At 42.3% G+C, this 27649-nt stretch overlaps 1 protein-coding gene across 4 annotated transcripts in view; it reads left to right on the forward strand.

Moving 5' to 3' along the window:
- The window catches only part of ets1 (v-ets avian erythroblastosis virus E26 oncogene homolog 1), a 252782-nt gene extending 225445 nt beyond the window's left edge, over positions 1-27337 (forward strand). For 3 of the 4 annotated variants that reach the window (XM_084064852.1, XM_084064854.1, XM_084064851.1), the window contains 7 exons: positions 5355-5474; positions 7806-8006; positions 9497-9574; positions 11615-11863; positions 14664-14924; positions 22557-22675; positions 24934-27337. In XM_084064852.1, coding sequence (XP_083920978.1) covers positions 5355-5474; positions 7806-8006; positions 9497-9574; positions 11615-11863; positions 14664-14924; positions 22557-22675; positions 24934-25149 — 1244 coding nt within the window. In that variant the 3' untranslated portion in view covers positions 25150-27337. The remainder of the gene's footprint in view (positions 1-5354; positions 5475-7805; positions 8007-9496; positions 9575-11614; positions 11864-14663; positions 14925-22556; positions 22676-24933) is intronic. The other variant, XM_084064853.1, reaches the window with a different exon arrangement.
- Positions 27338-27649: the final 312 nt, after the last annotated feature.

Here is a 27649-nt window from a genome sequence, read left to right on the forward strand (position 1 = left end):
ACAGTGGGTGATTCACTTAACAAAAAAACATAAATGTGTTTTTTTAAGTGCTCAGTCCTATTTATAGGACTGCACATGTGTCATGTGTTTCACTAGCCAATCATGGTCCTGAATAGAGTCAACCAGTGTACAATGGTGGCCAATCACAGTGCAGGGTTAGGGGGGTACAATGGTGGCCAATCACAGCGCAGGGTTGGGGGTGCAATGGGTGGGGGTCCAAACCTCACATATAGGGGCGGTGAAAAAAGGACAGACGCCCCCCTACCTTTTTAAAATGTAAAGTGTGTGACATAACAGATATCTGTTAATGTACCATTAGCAACACATTTCCATACAATCAAGATGCTCATCAAAGACATGGGATGGAAGAGGGTGAGAAAGGGAAGAGCAAGGGAGAGACTGTGTTAGGAGGAAGAGGGAGATGCTGTTATATAGGCCTAATCAAATCACATAGGGAGAAGCTAAAGTATTTTCCTCTTTTTCAGACTCTGTTTAATGAGGCTCTGGAGCAGTTTCCATCAGTGAGAGAGAGAGACATTGAGAGGCCTAATTTTGTAGTCAGCTAGACATGGGTTTACATGGCGAACGAAGGACAGCTGCTGTGCATTCCAGACGGGGTCGAGACGCCGCAGAGCAGTGGAAATGGCGAGGCATATGAACTGCGCGTTGCCCCCACTGCTGCGCCGCTGGCAGCTTCAAGCTGCCACAGCCACAGTGGAGATGCCAGAACATCTGGGCTTCCATGGTGAGGCTGTGTGAAGCTGTGTCACCGCCACTCAATCGGTCTGCCTCGCCCACCAGACATGCCTCTTCTGCATTTTCTATTTTTTACACAATATATTTTTATATTTGGTGTAAAATTTACGTTTTGTATTTAGCCCCCTGTGAAAAATGCAGAACATACCGTATCCCCCACTTTGTTAATCTGGACACATCTTGCTACCATAATTGACGGCCACAGTCATGGAGTGTACACGAGTGTATGTGCTCAATTGCCAAGCAGACACATGGCCCAACTAACTCCACATTTTCCCCCAAAATTCCTCAATATTCTGCCTGTGACACCAGCTGCTTCGCATCCCATCACTGTACTTGCAGGATGTACAATTAATATCAAACGCATTATGCTCCAATACTTATGCAAATCACTTCGCCAACACAAAATTCACGTCCGGGTGTTTCTTTTCACCAGCCAATCACCTTTCACGTTGCCACGTCCGTTGCCACGTCGCGCTGACGTACGCTAAACAAGCGCTGCCGTGCGCACAATGCAAACGAGCCCAAAGGCGCGCAAAAATAAGCCGACCATTGCTTAGACACAAAGTCAGACCTGGCAACGCAGCCTACGCCAATCATGTGTGAGAGATCTACAAGCTATGGGGCAGAGACGCCACCGTATCTTAGCAACAACTACAGCGCCCACTCTCATTGGTCGTGTCACGCTAAGAGCAGTCTCCAGACAATGGCATCGCAGACAGCTTGCTGTTACTGCTGTAGCCATCCCTTATTTTTAACTCTATGTAGCCATCACAGGCAGTTGCAGCACGACGGACAGGGCGCTGTGATAGCTGCCATGTCGCTAACGCTAACGTGGTTGTCATGCCTGCAGCGGCTGTGCAATCACTTTGTCAACAATGCACGTTCGTGTGGTGAATGTCAATATTGCTGCTCAGTTAGTCCATTGTAGATGGTGTATGTTTGTGTGTGTCTTCTGGAGAACAATGTAGCTCCACAGCAACTACAGTAACTAACGTAATGGCAGGACCGCCCCGTGCAACGCATGTTAGGCTGCATTATGGTCATGTAGTAATTTCAGATAATTTCGCTCCGATTAGAGCAGTGCTTATCAACCCTTTCACGCACGATCTGGGACCTCCCCATTCTGTTTGACTCCGTTCCACAAGTAAATATTGTGAAAACAGCAGATCTACAAGCTCGAAACGCCTCACGTTGAGAGGCTTTGTAAGCTTGTATAATGAATACGGGCACATTATCATCACGTCTTCAACAGTAAAAACACAGCAAAACCCATTTTTTCACCCAGTGCCAATTGCCTAAGCTTGTAATCCTGGTCGCTACTCTCCCTCTGCCAGCCTTGGGAGAGCCCCGAACTGAGCTCATGCTTCCTTCAATGCATGAGGAGTGAGCATGCCACTTCTTATCACCTGACAGGTGGGGGGGGGTTATTTTTTACTTTATTTACTGGAGTTCTTCCAATCTTCAGTACTTTTACTTCTACTCCACTACATCTCAGAGGCAAATCGTGTACTTTTACTCCACTACAGTTATTTGAAAACTTTAGTTACTTTGTAGATTTTGATTATTATTACAAAACATACATTAACCACTTCAGCCTTATATACATTTCAGCCATTTGAAAATAGCCGATCTACAAGCTCACAATGTGTCGCGATGCAACACATTGTGAGCTTGTAGATCTGCTATTTTGTAGATCTGCTATTTTCAAGCCAGATTTCTACTTTGCAGTATTGATACTTTTACATTTGAGTAATTTTAGCGGCGCTAGCCGCTCTATACCTTTAGGTATAGAGCGGATCCTGCTCTATACCTGACTTTGTCCGTGTTCACCGTCAACGTTCTGATTGGTCAGACCCGTCAACAAAGTGATTGGTCAAGCTTCACGTGACACATGGCTATAAACACATTATAAACACATATCGATGACAAAATATATCAAAGGCGCCGCTACCTTCACACAGGGTGTGATTTTTTACCACCACTGCCTTATGGGGTGAGAGAGGCAGGACTTAGAGAGAACTAGGTGAGGACAGAGAATTAGCATAATGATATGACAAAGGTCATGAGTCCGAGCCTTTAAAGCTTCCACCCGCAGAGGCTAATCAGACAGGAGGAGTCACAGTGTTAATAATTATTGCTATTAATCGACTCTTTCCTTTTTTGTTCTGTAAATCAGTGCTGCCACTTCACACAGAGCCACAGATGAAAGAATGGCATTTCGTCCAGATTCCACATCATGGGCTATCTTTGTCTCTATTTATACGCCTATTTCTGAGTTGTGCGTGGAGTACTCCATTCTGTACTCTATTCTGGTAGCCAGTGGCCCAGGGAGGGGAGGGGGGGGTTCCCCTCTCCCACTCCCACTCCCATCCACATCTAATTAGATCAGCAAGTCATCAGGCACTGTTTAAAGCCATCAAAGAGAGCATTTGTCTCCCACTGGGTGCCCCCTGGCTGTGAGGTGGAGAACAGTGAGCCTAGTGTGTTGCGTGTGTTTGAGACCCCTCAAGACAAGCCCACCCTCAGTTATAAACGCTACCACCACCACCCACACAGACACACAAACACCACCTCCACCACCACCGCTAGCCTGGGTGACATCATCACCTCATCCTTTGACCCCTGAACCCTATGTTTGACCCCGTGTTGGTTGTGGTGACAGTGGCTCCTCTGTTTAGCAGATAGGCTCTAACGTGGCAGGAGGGCTTGGTGAGGGTCACAGTGTCTCTGTTGACCAGCTGACCCCACTCTTGTTGATTGAATACCACGTAGTTTGCCAGATGCGATAATACCAGGAACACAAGAAATCCTTCTATATAAATTAATTATGCAAATGTCTGCGTGTGTGTGTGTGTGTGTATCTATCCTTCGCGTATCTCGAGAACCTAATTAATATATAAAATATAATTATAAGAATATAATTATATGCCCATGTATGGGCATATACTGATGACATCAGGGATCTCCGTAATGGGCACAAAGGTGACAAGGACAGACAGTTGCAGAGAAAAGAGGCGGGTACAACAGGTACCCTGACAATGGGTACAACGGGTATTGCTTTACCGGGTGGAGGGGCACGCATTCCAAACTTGCATCGTTCCTGTAGTAGACCGGTGCCAGTGGCCCAGGGATATATGAGTATATGAGGTCAATTTTTGGCAGGTGGGCAGGCAGGCAGGCAGGCACGCCCATTCCCCTAGAGATATGCCCAAATATGGTCCTGGGTTCGATTCCTGCCGGGGACGCTGTGGGCACTGGGGGAGTGTCAGTGTTACTCTCCTCCGTGTCATCAGTGCCCATACCCTAGGTGGGGTTGGCGAAAGGGTCTTTCTGTGTGGAGTTTGCATGTTCTCCCCGTGTCCCCTAGGGTAGGTACCCTCACAAAAACATGCAGTAATCCTGGTCTCTATATTGTCTCCCCCTGTTCAGCTGGGGAGCCTGATGGAGGGGGAAAGGAACTGGTTGGAATAACGTGTTCCTTCCACACACTACTTCCTACCCGGGAAACTCCCCCCTGTCAGGTGATAAGAAGCGGCCTGCTCACTCCTCATGCATTGAAGGAAGCATGAGCTCAGTTCGGGGCAGAGGGAGAGTAGCGCCCAGGATTACAAGCTTAGGCAATTGGCACTGGGTGAAAAATGGGTTTCAAAATCGTGGGATAAAAAAAAATATGGGAGGTGGATGGAGGGAGAGAGAGAGAGAGAGATTGAGCCCATTCCACCCACACAATAATCCTGGAACCTGAACACTCTGAATGATGTAACCAAAAGTAACGTATTGTCAGGCTGTCAGCACAATAACACCAGCAATGCCGGGAAAGCTAATAACGCATTTTGAAGTGCTGCCTTTTCTGCGTGCGTGTGTGAATATATACATACCGTATTTTCCGCACTTTAAGGCGCATCTGAGTATAAGTCGCACCTTCAATAAATGTATTATTTTCATATATAAGGCGCATCCGCACTATAAGGCGCACTGACGGTGCGCCCTATAGTGCGGAAACCAAGGGAACCAATATTGATACATACTGTATATAAGGCGCATCGGATTATAAGGCGCATCCGCACTATAAGGCGCACTGACGGTGCGCCTTATAGCGCGGAAAATACGGTATATATATGTATGTATGTGTGTATATATATATATATATATATATATATATATATATATATATATTCGTTTTTTCAGGCTGCACAGGCAATTGAGGCTAGAGTTGGCTTGGCGGTTGGTTGTCTGACCGGGTATAAAGAAGACAGTGTACGTAATCAGTGTATTTGAGACAGCTGCCGTTTTAGATTGAATCCAATATCGAGACGGCGTCCGTCTAGACGGAACGTAATTGTTGAGACAAGTTGTTGATCACGCTCAGATACAAACTGTGTGGGTTGTTTATCCGAGTCACAAAGAGCCCCCCCCCCCCCCCCAGTGTGTTAACCGTTTGCAATGTTCTGTTGCTCTGATATGCCTTGACTCTATCCGTACACACACACACACACACACACACACACACACACACACACACACACACACACACACACACTTTTCCTGCCTCAAATAACACGTTCTGTCTCTTTTTTTCTCTCTGTGATGGACAGATCTGGAATGTGGAGACGTGCCTCTGCTCACTCCAGGGAGTAAAGAGATGATGTCGCAGGCCCTGAAAGCCACCTTCAGCGGCTTCACGAAAGAGCAGCAACGGCTGGGCATCCCCAAAGGTAAAAGACGTTATCTGTGGCTCGCTTAATCCATTAAGACCGGGAATGCATGTGTAATTTTTTTTTCTTTCTTTGGCTATTCAAAAATAGTAGATCTACAAGCTCATAGCTGCCGCACTATGAGCTTGTAGATCTGCTATTTTTCAATAGCCCAAAGAAATAAAAAAATTACACAGATGCGATCCCGGTCTTAATGGGTTAAAGTCTCTCCCCATGTCTCTCATAGTCTCATAGACTCCTTATTCCGTCTTTCTAAATCAAAACCCTTCCAGAACGGTATTGCTGCTCCGTCCTAACCCGAATCCTCTGCGACCATCGTAGTACTTTAAAACCCTTTCTATTACTCACATAACTCAAACGTTTCTCATTACAGAAAGTAGGCTACCTTGACACAAACTATGTAATTTGCTTCCCAGCTCAAACGTCTGGTTCACTCGATAAAGGCATCCCTTTTTGGGAGAGGATTCACCCAAAACTCCAAGAGAGAGAGACTCCCGCAAATCTTCCAAAATAGCTTTACATTACATACATTTACGCCCTGTCTTGACTGACTGACTGACTTGAGTCTAAGGATGCAGAGAATGCAGACGTAGAGTACTAGACAGACAGTGAAAATAATGAGTTACAGTCCCTAAATTGAGGGCTGACCGCAGAGCCACCCCGAGCTGCATGGAAATAGCAGGGCTTTGGCTATTTGTGTATGTAGTAGTGTTATATCGGAAAACCCTGTTTTTTTTTTCAGCAGGGCTCTGCCACCCATATGTTTACATGACCCACCGCCAGCGCCATGCTTGCCTGTGATAGCATTTTATTGGTTGACATGTAAACCACATGGGGCTCTGTGAACGTGAATAAGGAACGGTAGCTGCATAGCTGAACGTTTGTTTTTCTCACAGTCATAACTAGAGCATAATGTGTGTGGTGACGAGAGTTCTAGAGAAGTTCACCTAGATTCAAACTGTTTATCAGATTGCAATTTGCAGGTTGTTCTTTTAGTATTACTCACACCGTGGCAAACGCATGATTGGTGATTTATACTTGGTTGTGTTTCGTGGTGTCACACACTGAAATCACCCGTAAGATGCTACACACACAGTAAAATGTTGTTGAAAGTGTTAATTTAACTCGGATAGTGTACAAATGTAACCAAATGGACCCTTATCCGTGGTCATCATATGGGCATTCCTAACAATAGATGCCAAAAAGAAATATATATATATATTTATATCAAAAGTCCCTAAAAATACAATCTAAATTACTTCCTGTAAATTAAAATGTGCTGCGTGATGACATACATCAACTTTCATGAATATAAATGAATCTTAAAGTTAATATTTAAAAAAACATGTGAAAAAAGTGTGGTGGTAGTGGTACTACTGGCAGTGTGCACAGGACATTTGGTGATGATATTGGTCCAGCGGTTTGTGAGATCAGCTCTGGACAACAGCGTACTACAGAGCCACGCCGTAAATGTTGGTGTAGTCATTCTACTACAACAGTGGTTCTCAACCAGTGGTCCGGGGACCACCAGTGGTCCTTGGGGCGGGTACCAGGGGGTCCCCAGTGAAATGAGTTTACATAGAGTCACAATCACTTTAACCACTTAGCTTTTGGCTATTCAAAAATAGCAGATCTGAGCTTGTAGATCTGCTATTTTTGAAAAGTCGTGAAAATGTGTGCATATTAGTGATGCGCGGGTTGACCCGTAACCCGCGGGACCCGCGGGTCAACCCACGGCGCGGGAGGGTCGAGTCAGAATTTCGGAGTCAATTATGCGGGCTGCGGGTGAGCGGGTCACGCGCTCTCACACGCAAAAAAATAAAAATAAATAACATGCTCTTGTTTTGTCTTTATTCCTAATAAGAATAAGAATAATAACAATAAAACAGTTTGAATACACTTGGGGATTATTTTCTAACCATGATTTTACAGAATAAAAAAAAAATCGCGGGTCGTGGGGCGGGTTGAGCCATAGATTTATATATGGGTTCGCGGGGCGGGTTGAGGCGGGTTGGGTTCCGTGGCGGGGCGGGCCGAGTCATGAAAAAACCCGACCCGCGCATCACTAGTGCATCTCTTTGAATATATATATTTTATTTTTTAAAGCAAACATTTGCAACAACTCAAATCTTTGCTTCTGGGGGGTCCCTGGCACAACCCATTTTCAGATGGGGGTCCGTGGCCAAATGCCCTTGGCATGAAAAAGGTTTAAAACCACTGTACTACAAGGTGCTTTGCATAACGATGCCAAAATGTCACGTTCATATAGTCCGTCCAATGTAACGTCCACTTAACTCAATTATGCTTCTCTTGACTTTCCCCCCTGTTCAGACCCCAGACAGTGGTCAGAGAACCACGTGGGCGAGTGGCTGACATGGACGGTGAACGAGTTCAGTCTGAAGAATGTGGACTTCCACAAGTTTTGCCTGAACGGAGCCAGCCTGTGTGCGCTGGGCAAGGAGCGCTTCCTGGACCTAGCGCCGGACTTTGTGGGGGACATCCTCTGGGAACATTTAGAGATGCTTCAGAAAGGTGAGCTCATGGCGATGCACACTTGAGTGTTGATTTTAGAATTTCGAGTTTTCATAGTAAATATATTTTTTTCATCAGATATCATATAGACCCCTTAACAGACAACGTCACATTGATAAGAACCAGTATGCGCGTGCAGGCCGGCACCAAATGAAACCCATTCTGTCAGGTCTCGCCTCACTAGCCAACACACAAGAGGAGGTTGAATGAACTGAAACCAGCGCACCCCGAAACAATATGTTGGGAATTGATTGCATGAAACAATCAGCTGTGCATCCAGTATAATAAATAATTGGTCTATAGAGCAGTGGTTTTCAGCCCTTTTCATATCAAGGTCCATTCATTATTCGGCATTTGAGCCACGGACCAGCGTTTGATCAGATTTAGACTCTCAGACCCAATGGTGTATTGATGTTGGTACCAATAGGAGAGATAACAGGCAAACGTTGATCAAAATAACAATTGTTTAATTAAGTAATGCAGATGTTTACAATAATTTAACTCTTGAGAGCGTAAAATGAAACCAAACGGACCCGTAAGGGTCTCTCATCTCTCAAGAGTCTCAGCGAGATGAGAGAGAGCGCACAATGTAACACAGGTTAGGATATGGATTCGCTCACACTTGATAATTCAAGTGTACTATAACCTTCATCCCCCTGTAGTCACCATTAGCAGCCTTTGTGGATGATAATCATGGAATTATGTTGCACTATTCTCAAGTATTTATTTATTCAGACTTCCAACAGACAAGAACTACAGTACAGTCACAGTACAGTTACAGTACAGTCCCTAGCAGAGGTGGACGAAGTACTTGACCCCAGTACTTGAGTAAGAGTACAGATACTCCTGGTCAAATTTACTCCACTGCAAGTAAAAGTAGCTCAGTCAAAATGTTACTCAAGTAAGAGTAAAAAAAAGTCATTGCTTTTAAATATACTTAAGTATTCAAAAGTACATGCTTTGAAAAATACTTAGAAAGTAGAAGTAATTAGAAGCTAGAAATATGGCTAGTGTGAGAGCAGAAGTGTTTCAAATTGCATTTTACGGCAGGAAAAAAAAAAAAGCCAACCTAAAAGTACTCGGTACTTTACAGCCTTTCTAACAATGTACTCGAGTAAAATACTACTCAAGTAAAGTACAGATCCTCAGAATCTGTACTTAAGTACAGTACTCGAGTACATTTACTCTGTTTCTGTCCACCACTGGTCCTTAGACACAGTGGAATCTGGAGTGTGAAAGTGTAAAGAAATCGCTCTTTTTTTACACTTTCAGAGGTAAATGAAAAATTCCACATTGGATAGTGTGCGTTAATGCACGTGCGGTCGGTCGTGCGCCATGTTTTTCCATCCGATCGTAACGGGAGCCAAAGAGGAAGACACAATTTTGTGCCCCGGGCCATAAATTTTTGATAACGCTGGATGCGGTTACATGATACATGAAATCAATGACGAGGCCACTGATGCTCATTCCTCTATCTATTTTTCATGAAGAAGACACAAAGCATTTCCCTGGCAATGGCTTGACCTCCAGCTTCCAGGAATCCCGCTATACCTCAGACTACTTTGTCAGTAAGTAGATGTTGTGAGAGCAGCGGGTCAAAAACACATTAATACCCATTTTAATAAACTGTCTTCCATATTGCAGGTTAGATCCCATTACAAATGTGTTTTGAAATACGACTTTCTTTTAAGCCTGATTTGTGCTTAGTCATATGATAAGTGTCTCGTGCCAAAATAACAAGTGTCCCTGCTACAGTATTTCCGGCAGTGGGACACTGTTGTACGACGTATACATGTAGGCATATCTCTTCCTTTCTATACCACTTTGATAATTATGTGGTGTTACTTCACCCTGTCACATTCCTTGTATTCCTTCTTAGATTAGTTAAAGGTAGGGTAAGTGATTTTCTTTGGTTAAAATAAGTGTTAAATAGCTCTATATTCTGATAGTAATCATTGTTATAGAGTGTTTGTTCAGTAACAGGAGTCTCCATGTCTCTCCAGCTCTTTATTAAACAGAAAATGCATTTTCAGGTCGGGATACCAATTTTATCCAATCGGGATAGAGAACTCAGTCAGGATACAGATTAAACAAGTGAAATTGGAAGTGATGACACAAAGAAATGAGCAGACAAAATTGTAACTGGACCACTATAAAAATAAAGCTGATAAATGGGTACTCTCTGCTGATTGGCTGAAATGTTGTCACCTACCTGAGCATTTATTTTCTGTTTATTAAAGAGCTGGAGAGACGGGGAGACCCCTGTTACTGAACAAACACTCTATAGCAATGATTTCTATCAGAATATAGTGCTTTAACCTTTTAACAAAAAAAAAAACGTTTTGTTTTGACCAAAACAAATCACTTACCCTAACTTTTTAAGATTACATTTGAAAAAAGTTAAAACTGATTCTGACTCCGAGATAATGCACACAGTGCAGAGAGACACACAGACATGTATCTGTCTGTTAATGCACATTGGTTTGGTCTTATCCGGTCCACTCACTGCACTCACTAATCGTTGAGTCAGTGGAGAGACTGACAGCTAAATGCCTCAAATGGAAACTGGCTGGACGGGGCAGACCCTGGATCAGATTTAAGATTCCTGTTGGTTTACATCAGCGTTGTCTATCTCATTGCTTGGCACACAAACTTGACTTTGACTTGGCTCCTCAGTGACAGCAGAAAATGAAAACATTAAATTGATCGATGATATTAGTCAGTAATACGTTATAGGCCAACTTTCTGCTGTAATGGACAGCTGTAGAGAGGGATATTTTTATGACTATATCTTTATCATTTGGCCCATGTTATTCATACATGTATCATGTATACTGATCAGTGGTGTAAAGTAACTAAGTACATTCACTCAAGTACTGTTCTTAAGTACAATTTTGAGGTTTATTTACTTTCGCAATTTTAAGTACTTTTACTTCTACTTCAGTACATCTCAGAGGCAAATATTGTACTTTTACTCCACTGCAATTATTTGACAACTTTAGTTACTAGTCACTTTGTGGATCTTGATTATTATTACAAAACATACATTAACCACTTCAGACCTATATACATTTTGGCCATTTGATAATAGCCAATCTACAAGCTCACAAGCTTGTAGATCTTCTATTTTCAAATAATGTTTATTTGAAAACTTGTGAAATGGGACATTCTGCAGAATGAGTACTTTCTACTTTTGATACTTTAAGTACATTTTGATACTAATACTTTTGTACTTTTACTCAAATACATTTTGAATTCCGGACTTTTCCTTGTCACAGGGTATTTCTGCATTGCAGTCATCAAATTATTGGCTTAGGAATGCGACGAAAACAAAAGATATCCCTGAATTCAAGTGTCCATGGGATGACTAATCGATAGAAACAAATTCATTTTGGGGGTGAACTATCCCTTTTAAAGAAAATCTTGAAACTTGAATATCAACATAGACCCTTTTCCATCCTCTTATAATTATGAATTTGTCATAAAAAAAACACTCCCTCAACTTTTACATACATTTTTCTTCTTTTTTTCCTCTTCCTCCTCCCTCGTTTCCCTCTCCTCTTTCCCTGTTCCACCCGTCTCTCTTTCCTGGTCATCCTCCTCTCCAGGCTACGGCATCGAGCACGCTCAGTGCGTCCCGCCGTCCGAATACTCGGAGCCCGGCTTCATCACGGAGTCCTACCAGACGCTCCACCCCATCAGCTCGGAGGACCTGCTGTCGCTCAAGTACGAGAACGAGTACCCCAACGTCATCCTGCGGGACGCGCCCCTCAACCCGCTGCAGGTGGGGGACTACTTCACCGTGAAGCAGGAGGTGGTGTCGCCCGACAACATGTGCGTGGGCCGCATCAGCAGAGGTGAGGGGGGGGGGGGGGGACGGACGGACGCATGGAGTTAGAGTTCTCAGTCAGTCGCCCACGACTGGTTTCAGATATTTAGATTCCATATGAAGCCAGCCATGTCTTCTATGGCAGTGGTTCTCAACCCACATGATTTTGGGGCGGGTCCCCAGATGACAGTGAAGTGACAATTTAAGGACTTTTAACTCACTGAGTGCCAGAATTATTTCTGGCTATGTTGTCCCAGTGCCAGAGATGTTTTCAAAGTTAAAAAAAAGTGCTTAGGAAGCGAGATACAGCCCTTTTCAGTTATAAGTTAAACAAGGAGTGGATGGAGCTGCAAATCTTCAGATAATGATATCTTGGGTTCTGAACATTTTTTTCCAAAATAGAAAAAAATATATAAATATATTTTTTTGAGTTTTTTACAATTTTTTCAAAAACACGTGAAACACGTGATTCGCACGTTGCACCATAGCGGTAAAACATGTGAAACACGTGAATAGCACTCAATGAGTTAAGAGAAAAAGAAAAAGAAAAGAAAGAAAGAAAAGAAAAAAGACCATTGCTGCATCAAAGGTAATCAGCAAACTATACTATAAAAATTGGTCAAACATTGGCTAAATTGTCAAATAATATAAGACAGAGGAAAAAATTGTGAAAATAGCAGATCTACAAAGCTTGTAGATCAGCTAGCTATCTGTGCAGCTTATCTGTGGAACAGAGTCAAACTAAATGTAATGCCTCAACTCAAATATGATTATTTTGGGGGATCCCCAGTTCAAATATGATTGTTCAGAGCTACAGACCCATAAGCGTCCATTTGGCTCCTAACTATTATTCCTTTTCCCGGGGGCCCCTTGAAACCGTTAGGACCCCTGGGCTCCCATGGGCCCCTCCCCACGTTGAGAACCACTGTTGTAGATTCTGTAACCTTTCACTTTGTGTTAACAGATATTATTTGATTGATTGAGAGGTGTGTGTGTATATGCATGCAAATCTTTGTTTTGTTTTTCGTCTATGTATACAGTACTGTATGTCTGAGAGAGTTGAGTGAAGGTGCTACTACTTCTAAAATCTTGGGCCAAATCAGTGCGTGTAAAAAGACAGAACAAAAGCATGCCGTATGGTCGCCTAGTGGCTTCACAAATGCGTCTCATACGCAGTAGGCTTGGTTAGGAGGGGGAAAAAAAACGTGATTGTTGTCAGAGTGAAACATGAACTAAGCCACACCCCTTAGCGTCTATGTGAAACTGATCAAGCTGCATTTTTTTCTTTTCTTCTCTTTTCTCGTCTTAGCGTTGAGGTTCTCGGTAAGGACAACCGAGGTGTCAACACCAAGCCAGCTAGCGTGGGCTCCTTCTCATGAAGCTCTTGTGTTTGCTTTGCCAAATGCACATGGTTGTTTGCTTTCCCACTGATAGTTTAGAGACGAATTAGCAGTGCGGTTTACATCTAGGCCCATAAAGCTGGGATTTCGTCTCCCAATCCCCCAGCTGTACAAATGAATAGCAGGGCATCACAGAGAGTTACAACACGCAGGGCCTCCTTCCAATGCGCCTCGAGCAGTTGCCTGCAAGGTAAACGAGGTCCAATCCTTGTACATCATAAATTCCATGCTTTCTGGCATCGCGTTGCACTCCCCCCGACGTGGGAAAGTATTTGTGGCACCGGCGATACCGCCATGTGGCTTCAATTTGCAAGCAATTGAAGATTTCGGCATCAATTGGAGGCATTGCATTATCTTCCATTCATTTATGACTCTCAATTGAAAGACCCCCATCTTATCTTTGCCAAGAGGCCAAAAATAGAACATGGCAATTTGTGCAATCGGCGTCCAATTAAGAAGCAAAACCAAATGGCAGCTGTTTACGAGAAATGGAGTGTGAAATAGAAAAAGATGTTGCACCATGCAACACAATAAAAGCCTAGTCAGAGGCAGCGTTATTTATCACTTTGCACTGTGTACGCTGCTGTCTTAATTTAGTGTCCCATTTCTCGAAAACTACAGTTTACAGATTAAAATGAGTTACAGTTCAGTCATCCATATGTGCTCACAGTCTGTTTACAGACTGCACACATTTGTAGTAGGAACATGATTACAGTCAGAAACTTCTTTGAATAAAGACATCACACTGCATCAGTCTGTTTGACTTTATTATTATTTTTAGATTACTCTATTAGGTACTGTGCAGTGGTGGAAAAAGTGATATTATTTTACTTAAGTAAAAGTACCAATACTGCAATGTAGAAATACTCTGTTACAAGTAAAAGTCTGGAATTCAAAATGTACTTGAGTAAAAGTACAAAAGTATTGGCATCCAAATGTACCAACTGTAGAAAGTACTCATTATGCAGAATGCCGCATTTCAAGAGCTACAAGATCTACATGCTCACAATGCGTCGCATCGCAACGCATTGTGAGCTTGTAGATCTGCTATTTTCAAATGGCCGAAATGTACATTAACCAGCTAACGTGGTTAGTGTATGTTTTGTATTAATAATCAAAATCTACAAAGTAACTAGGAACTACAGTTTTCAAATAAATGTAGTGGAGTAAAAGTACAATATTTGGATCCGAGATGTAGTGGAGTAAAAGTATTGGAAATTGGAAACACTGAAGTAAAGTACAAATACCTCAAAATTGTACTTAGGTACAGTACTTGAGTAAATGTACTTTCCACAGTACTGTGTTGTATACCAGCACTGCAGTCATTGTCACAATCTGATTACTCTCCCTCTTTCTCCATCCCTCCCTTCCTCTCAACTTGCCTCTCTTCCGCCTCTCCGCTCTTTCCTTGCTCCCATCTGTCCCCAGGTAAGCTGGGCGGCCAGGACTCCTTCGAGAGCATCGAGAGTTTCGAGAGCTGTGACCGCCTGACTCAGTCGTGGAGCAGCCAGTCCTCGTTCAGCAGCCTGCAGCGGGTGCCCTCCTACGACAGCTTCGACTCCGAGGACTACCCCGCTGGCCTGCACGGACACAAGCCCAAAGGCACCTTTAAAGACTACGTCAGGGAGCGCTCGGACCTCAGCAAAGACAAGCCCGTCATTCCAGCTGCCGCTCTCGCGGGGTACACAGGTGAGCTGTCCTTGGTTTTGTCTAGACCAGTGGTTCTCAAACTTTTTCATGTCAAGGACCCCCTAATTGACACTTATTACCCCGCGGACCCCCATTTGAAAAGATAAGCCAGGGACCCCAATAAGAAAAGGTTTTTACGGCTCTCTAGCAGTGATTCTCAACCATTTTCATTTCAAGGACCCCCCAGTTTGACATGCATTAGGCTACGGACCCCCATCTAGTGGCATTTATACCTCTGGGACCCCAATTCACATTGTAAAACCAATGTCAATTTAACTCTGAGAGTGTACAAATGGAACCAAATGGACCCGTTAGGGTCCATTTGGTTCCATTTGTACACTCTCTGAGTTACAGACCCATAAGGGTCCATTTGGTTCCTGTCCATCATTTAGCTGGGGACCCCCTGGAACCCCCTCAAGTACCCCTGGGGGTCCCCGGACCCCACTTTGAGAACCAACGGTCTAGACCACACAGTGACGGGCGAGGGAACATAAGGTATCCTGTCTTTTCTCAGATCTTTCATTCTGAAGGTTTTTTTTTGGTTGTTAGTGTGCTTGTTTTTTTTGCTTGTTTCAATCCGGGAACGCATCTCTGTCATTTTAAGATTTCTTTTGCTATTCAAAAATAGCAGATATACAAGCTCATAGTGCGCTATAGGGTGCCGCGCTATGAGCTTGTAGATCTACAGATCTTTGTAACTCAAAGATTTGAGTTACACATGTTCGCTTAAAAATATATACATATTCAAAGATTTGCAAAACAAATCATGACTTTTTCAAAAATAGCAGATCTACAAGCTCATAGTGCCGCGCTATGATTAATTAATTAATAAACATATATAAATATTGTGTTATCTGTCGGTTGGCCCAAAACTGTGTGTGTGTATATATTCTATACATTTTATATATGTACACTTTGACAACATGAACTCACTGCATATCTGGCCTGTGCACATGCTAAAAGTGCAGTGACGTTCACAGCACCGGTTCAAACAGGAGTTTTACACAAGATCTAGCACCTCTTATTGCTCTGTCAAGGTGGTTTTTGGGGGCGTGCTTCAATCCAGTGTAAGACCTAACGCACACATAGACAAATTTAACCCATCCGTCCCGAGCCGTGCACATTACAGGAAACAAACATAGATTTGGTTGGTAGCTTCTTTTCTCTCGCCTCTCTTTGTTCTGCCTTGAACGTCTTCATTTCTCATCAAACCCCCACTTATCTGCAGCCCACATCTCAACACATTTTCTCCCCCCCCCCCCCCCAGGTTGTCTTAGCAACACTGGTGCAACACTGAAATGATGTCTGCCTTTGCACTTTACACGAGAGTAGTATTATCTGTTCATCTCACATGGCCTTTTTTCTACTTGTGCACATGCGGAAAGAGCATGTTTATGTAGTATGTTCTCTGTGTTCAATGAGGTGGCATACATTCTACAGTACAAAGTTAAAGCGAACAAACTCTCAAAGCTATTTTAGTCTCTCATGGCCTTTGTCTTGACAATGGCACATGAAAAACTGTTGCTATTTTGGATGCTTCTGGTTTAGTTTGTACTTTGTAGTGTGTTGATTTGAACCCTTAAGTAATGAGCCCATGGTAATTCTATAAATAATGTATCGCAGCAAAATGGCATTATTTGTAAGATGCACATTGCGATATAACGTGATATAATTCAGCGTACTCAGAAGTTGAAATACACTGATGTTTTAAATCCATTTCAGCTGGCAGACATCATGCAGACAGTAGATACTGTATGCACCTGGTCAGTGGAGGCTCAGTGGGATTCTTGGAGCGTTTGTGGTTCAGTCCAGGCAGAATATCGAGTGCTAAACATGAAGTATGTGCCGGTCCTGGCCAGTTAAATTCGGACACCGAGGAATGAAATGAGATAGTGTAGACGTTTGTATTGCGACTAAACGATGAGGTCTTTCGGGACTTTTCAACCCGGGTTAAATTGTTGTCACAAGGCTGCAAGGTTGTTAGCATGGACAGAGGGGGAATTCCCAGCAGATCTCTCAAGGTCAGACGCAGAATGCATACCTCAGATCTCATTACACAGAATCCCACAGTTGGCTAATTGCTCATCCGCAAGGTTACTAGTTCAAACGATGCCCATTGAACAGTTGGTCATTCACTTTGGTTGCGTTGTCGTCATTTACATGTAATCAAATATATTAAAAAATAAGAATTCCGACAGAATGTAATAAATCACACACCATGTGAAAGTAATTTGTACAGCATATCATTTTCAATTTACAAATGGAAAGTTATTTGACGTCATGCAGTCTTTCTTCATACTTATGTACATTTATGCAGTTAAAAAAACGTAATTAACTTATCTTTATTCAGAAGATTATTTTGTTCAGTAACCTCGACTGCTTCATCCATTGCCTTAGCAAAGCTCTTGCCAGGTGGACACTCTACAGATAAACAACAGAAATTATGGTTCTGATACTCCGTTACTACAACTGGAAAAACGACTCCAGAGAGAGACTAAAGCAGTGATATTCAACTGGCGGCCCGCGGGCCAAATCCAGCCCCAGCGGAGCTTTCTTGTGGCCCCTGGAACATGTTCTTGTTACATGTTCCAATGTTAGATTAAATGTCAATATTTTGTATTATATGGTTGGTTGTACAGGATGACCATTTTGAATTAATGTTTTTTGAGTTAAAGAAACAAAACAGCTGGAAATGTTGTCTACTTCCATACTTCTAATGTAGCTTTCAAGTAGTTCGGCAATTATTATTATTATTATTTTCACCATGCCCGGTTTTTGAATGCAGTTTATCCATCACAAACCATCCATTTTGTAGCTATTTCTGAGTTTTGAGTGGATGTTGTGAATGTAGTGAATTTATTCTCCTTATGCAGCCATTATCTTGTATGAGCTATTTCTTTGTGCGTGATCTTCCATCTTTGCCATCTTCATCCACTTCAAATACAGTATAAGACCTTGTGCTCTTATCACCCGGGTGCTAAAACAAACAAAATGAAAAATCCTTTCATTCATACGAACATGTAAACACTTCACCTGGTAAATGTGTGCGCATTTATATATGTGTGTGAGAGAGAGAGAGAGAGACACACTGAACAGTAGAGAAAAGGGCAAGGGGAACACCCCCTCACACCAGAAGAAGGAAAAAAAGGAATCAAACCTCTAAATAGAAAAACCGGTTTATATAACCTCCCAAATCGATGTTTGACAAGCCGGTGTAGCTCAGTTTCCTGTCCCAGGCATGGGGTGACAGGCAGCCAATTGTATAGCGAGGACAAGGAGGACTGATAAGGGACCGCTGGGAGATAAAGTGAGGTTCCCGCTGTCATCTCTTGAAGTTTGATACCAGCGTCTTTCATAAGCCATGCTAAAACCTCTGTCTGGAGCGCTACGAGGCAGCTGCACAACACGCCTGATGTTACGCTGTGGTCATCTGTTGCTGACGTCATGTCTTTCTCTCTCTCTCTCTCTCTCTCTCTCTCTCTCTTCCTCGCTCATAAACGCACACCGAGTGTCAGTGGTGGAAGAAGTACTCAGATATTTGACTTAGGTAAAAGTAGCAATACCACCATGTAGACATACTCTGTTACAAGTAAAAGGCCTGTGTTCAAAATGTTACTTGGGTAAAAGTACAAAAGTATTGGCATCAAAATATACTTAAAGTACCAAAAGTACTACAGAGCAGATCCTTGTCCTCGCTTAATGCGTGTTTTATAATAATAATCTGCAAAGTAACTTGTAACTAAAGTTTTCAAATCATTGTAGAGGAGTAAAAGTACAATATTTGCCTCTGAGAGAGGCAAATTACTTGGTGTAAAGTAATATAGAAGTATTATTTTACACCACAGTGTGTATCGTCGCCGTCAACAGAAACCTTGTGTCGTCGTAACCCCCCCCCCCCCCCCCCCCCCCCCACGCACGCACGCACACGCACACACACACACACACACACACACACACACACACACACACACACACACACACACACACACACACACACACACACACACACGCTCTCTTACACCCTCCACGCTGTATGAAGAACTCTCCTCTAGCCAGCCTTGGGGGCAGGTCTATAACAGTGCTGTGAATGCCAGCCCTTCCACCCTTTCGCCACACTATACACACATTTCAATGGGGACCATTGTGCATGGGCTCTCTTGGCATTTATTTAAATCCTTATTTTCGGTCACTGTATTTCATTGACGTGGGCCCACTGTTACAGTAGAAGACATCATTATGGAATGTTGAGACCAATGCTTGAATGTGTCACTTTGTGCTCAGCATCTTTGTATATAACATCCAATCCAATGTTCTGCTTGAGATGTTCTTCTTCTGTGGTTTATTTTTATTCACACTATTGAGAGGTGGTGGTGAGTAGAGGATCTATGATGGTTGAGGCTACTATTTCAACTGTGCACTTCTTGGTGAAAGGCGGTGGTGGAAAGTAACCAAGTACATTTAGTTAAGTACTGTACTTAAGTACAATTTTGAAGTGTTTGTACTTTACTTGAGTATTTTCAATTTCCAATACTTTGACTTCTACTCCACTACATCTCAGATCCAAATATTGTACTTCTACTCCACTACATTGATTTGAAAAGTTTAGTTACTAGTTACTTTTTAGATTTTGATTATTTTTACAAAACGTACAGTAACCACTTCAGCCCTATACTGTATATATGTTTCGGCCATTTGAAAATAGCCGATCGACAAGCTCACAATGTGTCGGATCGCGACGCATTGTGAGCTTGTAGATCTGCTATTTTCTAAAGATGTTTATACATTTGAAAACTTGAAATGGGACATTCTGCACAATGAGTACTTTTACTTTTGGTACCTTAAGTACATTTTGATGCCAATACTTTTGTACTTTTACCCAAGTACATTTTGAATTCCGGACTTTTACTTGTAACAGAGTATTTCTATATTGCAGTATTGATACTTTTACTTAAGTAAAACATTTGAGTACTTTTTCCAGTGGTGAAAGGCACACAATCTAAAGAAACCTAGTTTTGCATAATCCAGCTGATGGCAATGTGACAGTGTGACAGTCGCTGCCACACACCTGCTCCCATCCTTTTAGCTTAGAGTAAAGTGGGCTCTTTCTTTACTTAACCCATGTTTGTTTTTGTAGATTTTTTCTTCTTTCTTTTTTTGGAGTTCTATAAGTGTTGCGTTAGGCTTTAGGGGAGGCAACTCTGTGTGCTCTGCCTCAGTTTTGCTCAGACGCCATGCTTGCACTTAAAGCAGGTGTGATTTCCACACAACCTGAAAAACTTCTGGTGGTTACTGCAAAGCCACAAGATCAAAGCCTACCACCGTGTATCTAGAGCAGACAAAACCCCAACTTCTTTCTCTCACTTTCTGCTCTGCTTTCCCTCCAGTTTCCACTAAGTGCTTCTAATGCAATGAATGCAATAACCTTGAAGTTCAATTCACCACATTTAGTCAATTTGCTTAGTCTGCAAAATAAATCCAATTACTCTTCATGGTTAAAGGCATTCCTGAACATTATAAATGGCTTACTGTTTTGTCTCGGTCTTGAGTGATTAAAATCTGTAAAGGTTTCAACTGCAAGGTGCATAATAGGCAAAGTTTTGGTATATGCGTTGGGGATGGACTGTGCAATGGCATTGACGCACGCACGCACGCACGCACGCACGCACGCACGCACACGCGCGCGCACACACACACACACACGTGCATACAGAGTATGTATTCAGATCCCCCAACTCTGTAGCTATGAAATATGAAGACGGCCCTTCTTATTTTAAACTAATGATTTCATCAGAATGGAACTCGTACAGACAGAAATATTCTGTTGACCGTAGACCTCCACACTGTCTAGGGCAACTGGCAGACAAAAGAATATGATGAATGGAACTCTTGTATTTCGGGAGGACTTTTTTGGTTCCATTGCTATGCCTTTAGACTGACCCAGAATAGAAGGTTAAATGTGTCTCTCTTCGGAGACGAAGATTTCCTCCTCACCCTAAAGATGTTGTAGATAGCAATGTTTTGCTTTTAGACCTAAATGTAATAGACCTTCTCCTTCTTTTTCCACAGTGTATTTAGCAGAACTTACTCGGCCTCTTATGTTGAATCTTGTCACCCCTCTTTCGCGTACCACTGTCCTTTAATTGCATTTTAACTTGCTAAATATACATTGCAATATTGTACTATTAGTTATTCTACGTGTCGTATTGGCCCTACTTATTCATCCAACCTCTTCCCTCTCTTGACATCTACTCCAGTGGTTCTCCAACGTTTTCATGTCAACAACCCCCACATTGACAGTTGTTAGCCCGCGGACCCCATTTGAAAAGATATGCCAGGGACCCCCATAAGAGAAGATTTTTACGGCTCTAGCAGTGATTCTCAACCATTTTAATTCAAGGACCCACAGTTTAACATGCATTAGGCTATGGACCCCCATGGACCCCCATTTAATGGCATTTCTATCTCTGGGATCCCAATTAATATTGTAAAATCTGTTAATTTAACTCTGAGAGTGTACACTCTCTGAGTTACAGACCCATTAGGGTCCATTTGGTTCCTAACTATCTATCACTTAGCTGGGGACCCCCTGGAACTCCCTCAAGGACCCCCGGGGGTCCTCGGACCCCACTTTGGGAACCAAATGATTTACTTTGCGTAGCCAGAGGGCCTGTCACCTGCGTAACCTATCACCTACCTGCCCCCTTCTTCAGTAACTGGGTGGCCTCATTCATTGTCAAGCAATCCTGTCGTTTAACCTTAAGGTCACCGTTTTCGATCCCCCGCAACAGCAGCATGTCCATCAACAGTCAAGTGTGCTTTGAATGCGTCCTTGGGCAAGAAACTAAAATGCTTTCTATTCCAGCGAACTCATCTGAAAACGAATCCCTCACAAAGCTCAGACAATCATAGAATGACCAAATCACTCAAAGTAGCAAACACCCTCCAGCTCATGCCTTGCACTTCTGTGGTCATTTTCTGCCCTCTCCGTCGCGAATGTATTTTTGTTCATTGTTGTAGCCCGTCTGCTTTCCCAGTTTGTAGTACTATAAAGTCTGAAGCATGAACACACATGAGAAGCAGTGGTGCAAATTAACGAAATGCATTTACTCAAGTACTGTTACTTAAGTACAATTTTGAGGTACTTTTAATGTTATACTTTTACTTCTACTCCACTACATCTCAGAGGCCACTATTGTACTTTTGCTCCACTACAATTGTTTGAAAACTTTAGTTACTAGTTACTTTGCAGATATAAATCCTTACATTATAAAACATACATTAACCACTTAGCTCTATTTTATACCTAGGCTATTTGAAAATAGCAGATCTACAAGCTCACGCATCAACGCGTCGCGACGCGTTGTGAGCTTGTAGATCTGCTATTTTCAAACATTTTAGCACTTTCACTTTTGGTACTTTAAGTACATTTGGATGCTAATACTTTTGTACTTTTACTCACGTAAATTTTGAATTCCGGACTTTCAACAGTGTTACTTGTAACAGGGTACTTCTAACATGGCAGTATTGATACTTTTTTACTTAAGTAAAACATTTGAGTACTTTTTCCCACCACTGATGACGAGAAGTCCTAATTGTCCCCTTCCTTCTCTCCTTTGTGGTGTGTGCTTACAGGGAGCGGTCCCATCCAGCTGTGGCAGTTCCTCCTGGAGCTCCTGACCGACAAATCCTGCCAGTCCTTCATCAGCTGGACAGGCGACGGCTGGGAGTTCAAGCTCTCTGACCCCGACGAGGTGAGAGGTCGCGGCCCCCATAGACCACCATAAGACCACATGTGTGCTGGGGGAGCTTCTAAGTAGTCGGGCAGATGAGCTAACATGTCTATTTACTCCAGGAGTATTTGTTTTGTGTTTTTTTTTTTTTTTTGCCTGGGTGGGTTCCATGCATGCTGCCCCTATATCCACAGATGTACGCATCCATGCCATGACAACTTAACTCATTCACTGCCAGGAATGAATTCATTCATTCATCCGTCTCTGGTCTCCCTGCCAGCGAAAACGGCGATTTTATTGTACCTTTTGAAAAATCATGGAATAGTCTCCGTGACCTCCGCCCTCACGGAGATCGTCTCATTATACGCACGGGGGTGCCGTAGTATAGGAAAAATAATATTGGCCGGTCGTGATCCTCCATTCCAGAGCTATAGCCGTTTGAATGTGGCTTGTTTTTTTTTTAAACAGCAGAAAAACAACAGAAAGCAGAGAAAAAAAATACTTTTAGAAATCCTTTAACTTGAAAGGTGCCTGGCTTTTTTTTGTTGTGATCACGTGATTTCTGGGTGTACTCTTCTTCGGTGGTGCTTGGCTGTGGCTGTGGTGCCCCCCCCCCCTCCCTCCCCCCAACCAAAAGAAACTAAAAGTCTTCATCGTCGTCCTTGGTAATGAATGAGTTAATACATAGATATTTGATAACATGTCATAGAGAATACGTTCTCCATGACATGACATTGAAGGTGTTGAAAAAAAAAACCACATTAATTATTTGCAAACTTATAACATTACCAATTCATGTCCTGTTCTGTTTTTTCCTTCTCATCCACATTTTTTTTAAATAACCGAGCACCTCGTAGTAGTGTATTATCCCCTTTATACCACTGCAGTTTTTGATGTTGTGAGATGCCATTTCTTTATGTAACAAAGATATTGGCGAGAAAAAAACAATAATATTAAATTTTTAGAAGCTGTGCCCACAGTTGCTAAATGTTTTGTGGTTTGTGTTGCAAACCTACAAATATCTGTTGCAGTTCACCACACCTGCACCCACACATGAACATATATATACTACACTATAGAAAACTCCCACACAGGACCCAGACAATGCTAGCTGCGACTAGCCTTCTTTTTTTCTTTTTTTTTTGGGCTATCTGAGTGGAAGTGTGGGTGGCAGAGCTTAGTTCACAAGGGAGTTACACTTTGAAAAGTATGCTTTCCAAAATGCAATCCATATTGAATATCATTACTGTCAGGAAGAAACCTTGTTTCTAAATATTAGTCTTTGTATGTTTGTTCATAAATGAATGCCCTATTTTGCTCAAATGTAGTAAAGTGAGATCTACAAGCATCTCCAGCGTTGAGATACATTTGAAAATATTCACCCATAATGACACCAGGTTGAAAGTGGTTAGGTCTGTCTGTGGGCTTTATAAATATTTAACCAGTGAAATACATTAAGAGCTTGTATCTAAATTATTACTTTGGATCTATTGGAGCACAGGTTATTTTTTCCATTTCCCGAAAATGTACGGTTTTGGACAAACAAGGTTTCTGCCCGACAGCAGTGGTGGAAAAAGTACAATACATTTCGCAATGTAGAAATACAATGTAAAAGTCCGGAATTCAACATTTACTTGAGTAAAAGTACAAAAGTATTGGTATCAAAATGTACTTCAAGTACCAAAAGTAAAAGTACTCAAATGTTCGAGATTAGCAGATCTACAAGCTCACAATGCGTCGCGACACATTGTGAGCTTGTAGATCTGCTATTTTCAAATAGCCTATAAAATAGGGCTAAAGTGGTGAATGTATGTTTTATGATATAATAATTTATATTATATAAGTAACTAGTAATTCAAGTTTTCAAATAATTGTAGTGTATAATATTAGTAGTGTATAATATGTATAATATAGTGTAGTAGAAGTAAAAGTATTGTAAATTGTAAATACTGAAGAAAGTAAAAAATACCTCAAAATTGTACTTAAGTACAGTACTTGAGTACATGTACTTAGTTACTTTATACCACTGCCCTAGAGTGACAGAAAATATGGAGCTTTTGAAATGTAAATGCTCATTGTGCAGTCAGTGCACGTCTAAATGTATAATAACAGGTTTGTCGTCAATATGTGTGTGTGTGTGTGTGTGTGTGTGTGTGTGTGTGTGTGTGTGTGTGTGTGTGTGTGTGTGTGTGTGTGTGTGTGTGTGTGTGTGTGTGTGTGTGTGTGTGTGTGTGTGTGTGTGTGTGTGTGTGTGTGTGTGTGTGTGTGTGTGGCACCAGGTTGCACGGAGATGGGGGAAGAGGAAAAACAAGCCCAAGATGAACTACGAGAAGCTGTCGCGCGGCCTGCGCTACTACTACGACAAGAACATCATCCACAAGACGTCAGGGAAACGCTACGTCTACCGCTTTGTCTGTGACTTAAAAAGCCTGCTGGGATACACCCCAGAAGAGCTGCACGCCATGTTGGACGTTAAGCCTGATACAGACGAGTGAAAAAAAAAAACAGATTTAAGGAAAGGAAAGAAGGAGCCATGGAGGACTCGGGGCTCAGAAAGTGGTCTTAACTGTTCGGTAGAGTGGGTAACCGTTTTTTGGGGGGACCAAAACCTTTTTTGATAACGACTTATCGTGGTCTTTGTTATTTTTTTTGAAGCTCTTGTCTGTCAGACGCTGTTTTAAAAAGGAAGCACATTAGGCAAACGTGCAAATTCATACTGTCTCGTGTTGGACACGTGTCTGTGTTATATACAGTATACAGGTATTACAGTACTTAGGAGCTCACGGCAGACGGTGAGCTGTCTGAGTCGACTTAGCGCTTTCATTCTTCCCAGGTAGCACAAACACACACGCCAGACAGTGAGGGAGGGAGGGAGTGAAAAGGAGGGCAGAGATGGATGGTGAGAACGTGCAAAGAAAAACAAGTGAGGAGAGAGAACAATTCATTGTCGGATGAACTAGAGCATGAGTGGAAAAGTTTCTATGAAAACTCTTGCCAAAAATGTAACAGAGGAGAAAAATAATGTCATATTTACATGCTCACTGTTTCTCTGCCTCGCCGCACACAGTAGGCAAAGGTTAGAGTTCTCAGCTTGGACCAAAAAAGTGTTTTTGTTTGTTGTCGTTTTGTTTAACTATTTTTTTTTTGTTGAGAAGCATATCCTTGTGCCAGTATTATATTGTTATTGTTGAAAACTCCTAATGTGAGCCTTATCATTCAGTCTTATGTAGGAAAGGTCATCTTTGTTTTGTTTTCCGATGAAGGTATTGCAGCGAAAGCAAACGTTGAAACCAGACGCTTTAAAGTTCGTCCTGCCTCTCCTCTCTTCAGAAACCTGAAATGTGCTGATTTGGTTATCAGACGACACTATAGACACTGGCCGTGATACTTGCAGGGTTCGAGGGATCGCTCTCTTACTCATACCAGGAGTGTCTGAAAGACAGACAACCGAAAGTAGCCGTTGCTTTTGAAACTGATGCATTCACACATTTTGTATACGTGTCTGGAGAAAATGTACTGCAACTGACACTTCTGTATTTTTATGCATACATTGCTTACCGCCAGTATTAGCTATAGACAATCTGTAAGTGTTTGGGAATGAGTTGTCCAACTTGGTAGCGAATAAGCACAATTCATCCCGCAAGTCGTTTCCCAATTTGACTTTCCAACAGAGCAGTTAGATGTATGTATGTTGTCCATGCTATCAAATCACAAGTAGTCAAGAGACTGATTTCTTTTCTCTTTTTTTTTTTGTAAGAAAGCCTAAGAATGTTTGTCTGTAGACACAAGTCAACGCTGTCTGTTAATAGCTACAGTTGAGCAAGGGCTTTAGGTGCAGTTTGGGGTAACGTGACAAGCAGAAAGTAGTTCAACTGAATTTAGATGGCAACAGAAGCTGTGTGCAGCAGGATAGGTTGACTGGAAAGAAGAAGCTATGGATACTGTAGGTAAAAAAGGTTACTGATGATGTCGGGTAGTAGAATGATTAACAAAGGAATGAAGGACGTATACTGTAATTGTGGTTCTGCCGTGCATTGCCTGCTTGGAGGTCTGTGCTATATGAGCTGTACTGTATATAGAGGGTTTTATTTACCACTGCAATCAACATTGCCTATGGCAACTGGCCTGCAACAGTATCCCAAAAAGATAAGAAGCAGGCGACAAGGCGTACAGGACTAATTGTAGGGAACTGTATTAACTTCCCAAGAACGTGCATTACTTATCCATCGACTATGATAGCACTCGGAGTGCAATGGGGAACTGAAAGTCTCTCTCATGACTCGACTTGTATTTGTGCAACTTAGCTCAAAGTACAGGATATAAAGTAGATTTCACTGGTTCTAGTTTGAGCAGAAGGACAGCGTTTTGACTCCAAATGATCAGTGGGAACAGTGGCTATACACTGGCCTTCTGGGAAAAGCCAAAGTCAAGAAATATCATCTTAGAATACAAATGTTATTGTTTACAGTAGCTGAATGTTACCCATATGGATGGGAATAGCTTTTGAAAATGTGTGTTTGTACAGATTGTATTTCATAATGCTTTTATTGAGAACCAGATTAAACAAATAAGCACGAGACAAAGAAGGAATAATAACCAAACCCCCATGTGAGGTCTTCAAGCCATGGCGCTCTGGTTACAAATCCACAGTGTTGGAAGACAGGGACCAGGATTCTCTCACTTCTCTCATAAAAAAAACCCTGTATCTTTTATTGATACATTGGAAATTACTTGGCTTTAGGACCACACAAAAGGCTTTTGCTGTCTTCTTTTTTGAGATTGTAGGAAAAGAGCCTTGTTGCATGCTCAACATGTTTAGATGACAATGAGCATGGCCTATCCATTCTCAGTTAGCATCGTCCCACAAACACTCACTCATACTGGATACTCTGCGTAGAGAGACATTGAAAGGTTCTCCAGAAGGTTTGCTTTGTTCTCTGCGATTCCAATCTTTTATGCACATTTCTTTCTTTGCTTCCTTTGTTTGTTTGTTTT

This window comes from Gymnoscopelus microlampas, assembly GCF_963454915.1.
Source record: "Gymnoscopelus microlampas genome assembly, chromosome: 8".
Classification (NCBI taxonomy): Eukaryota; Metazoa; Chordata; class Actinopteri; order Myctophiformes; family Myctophidae; genus Gymnoscopelus; species Gymnoscopelus microlampas.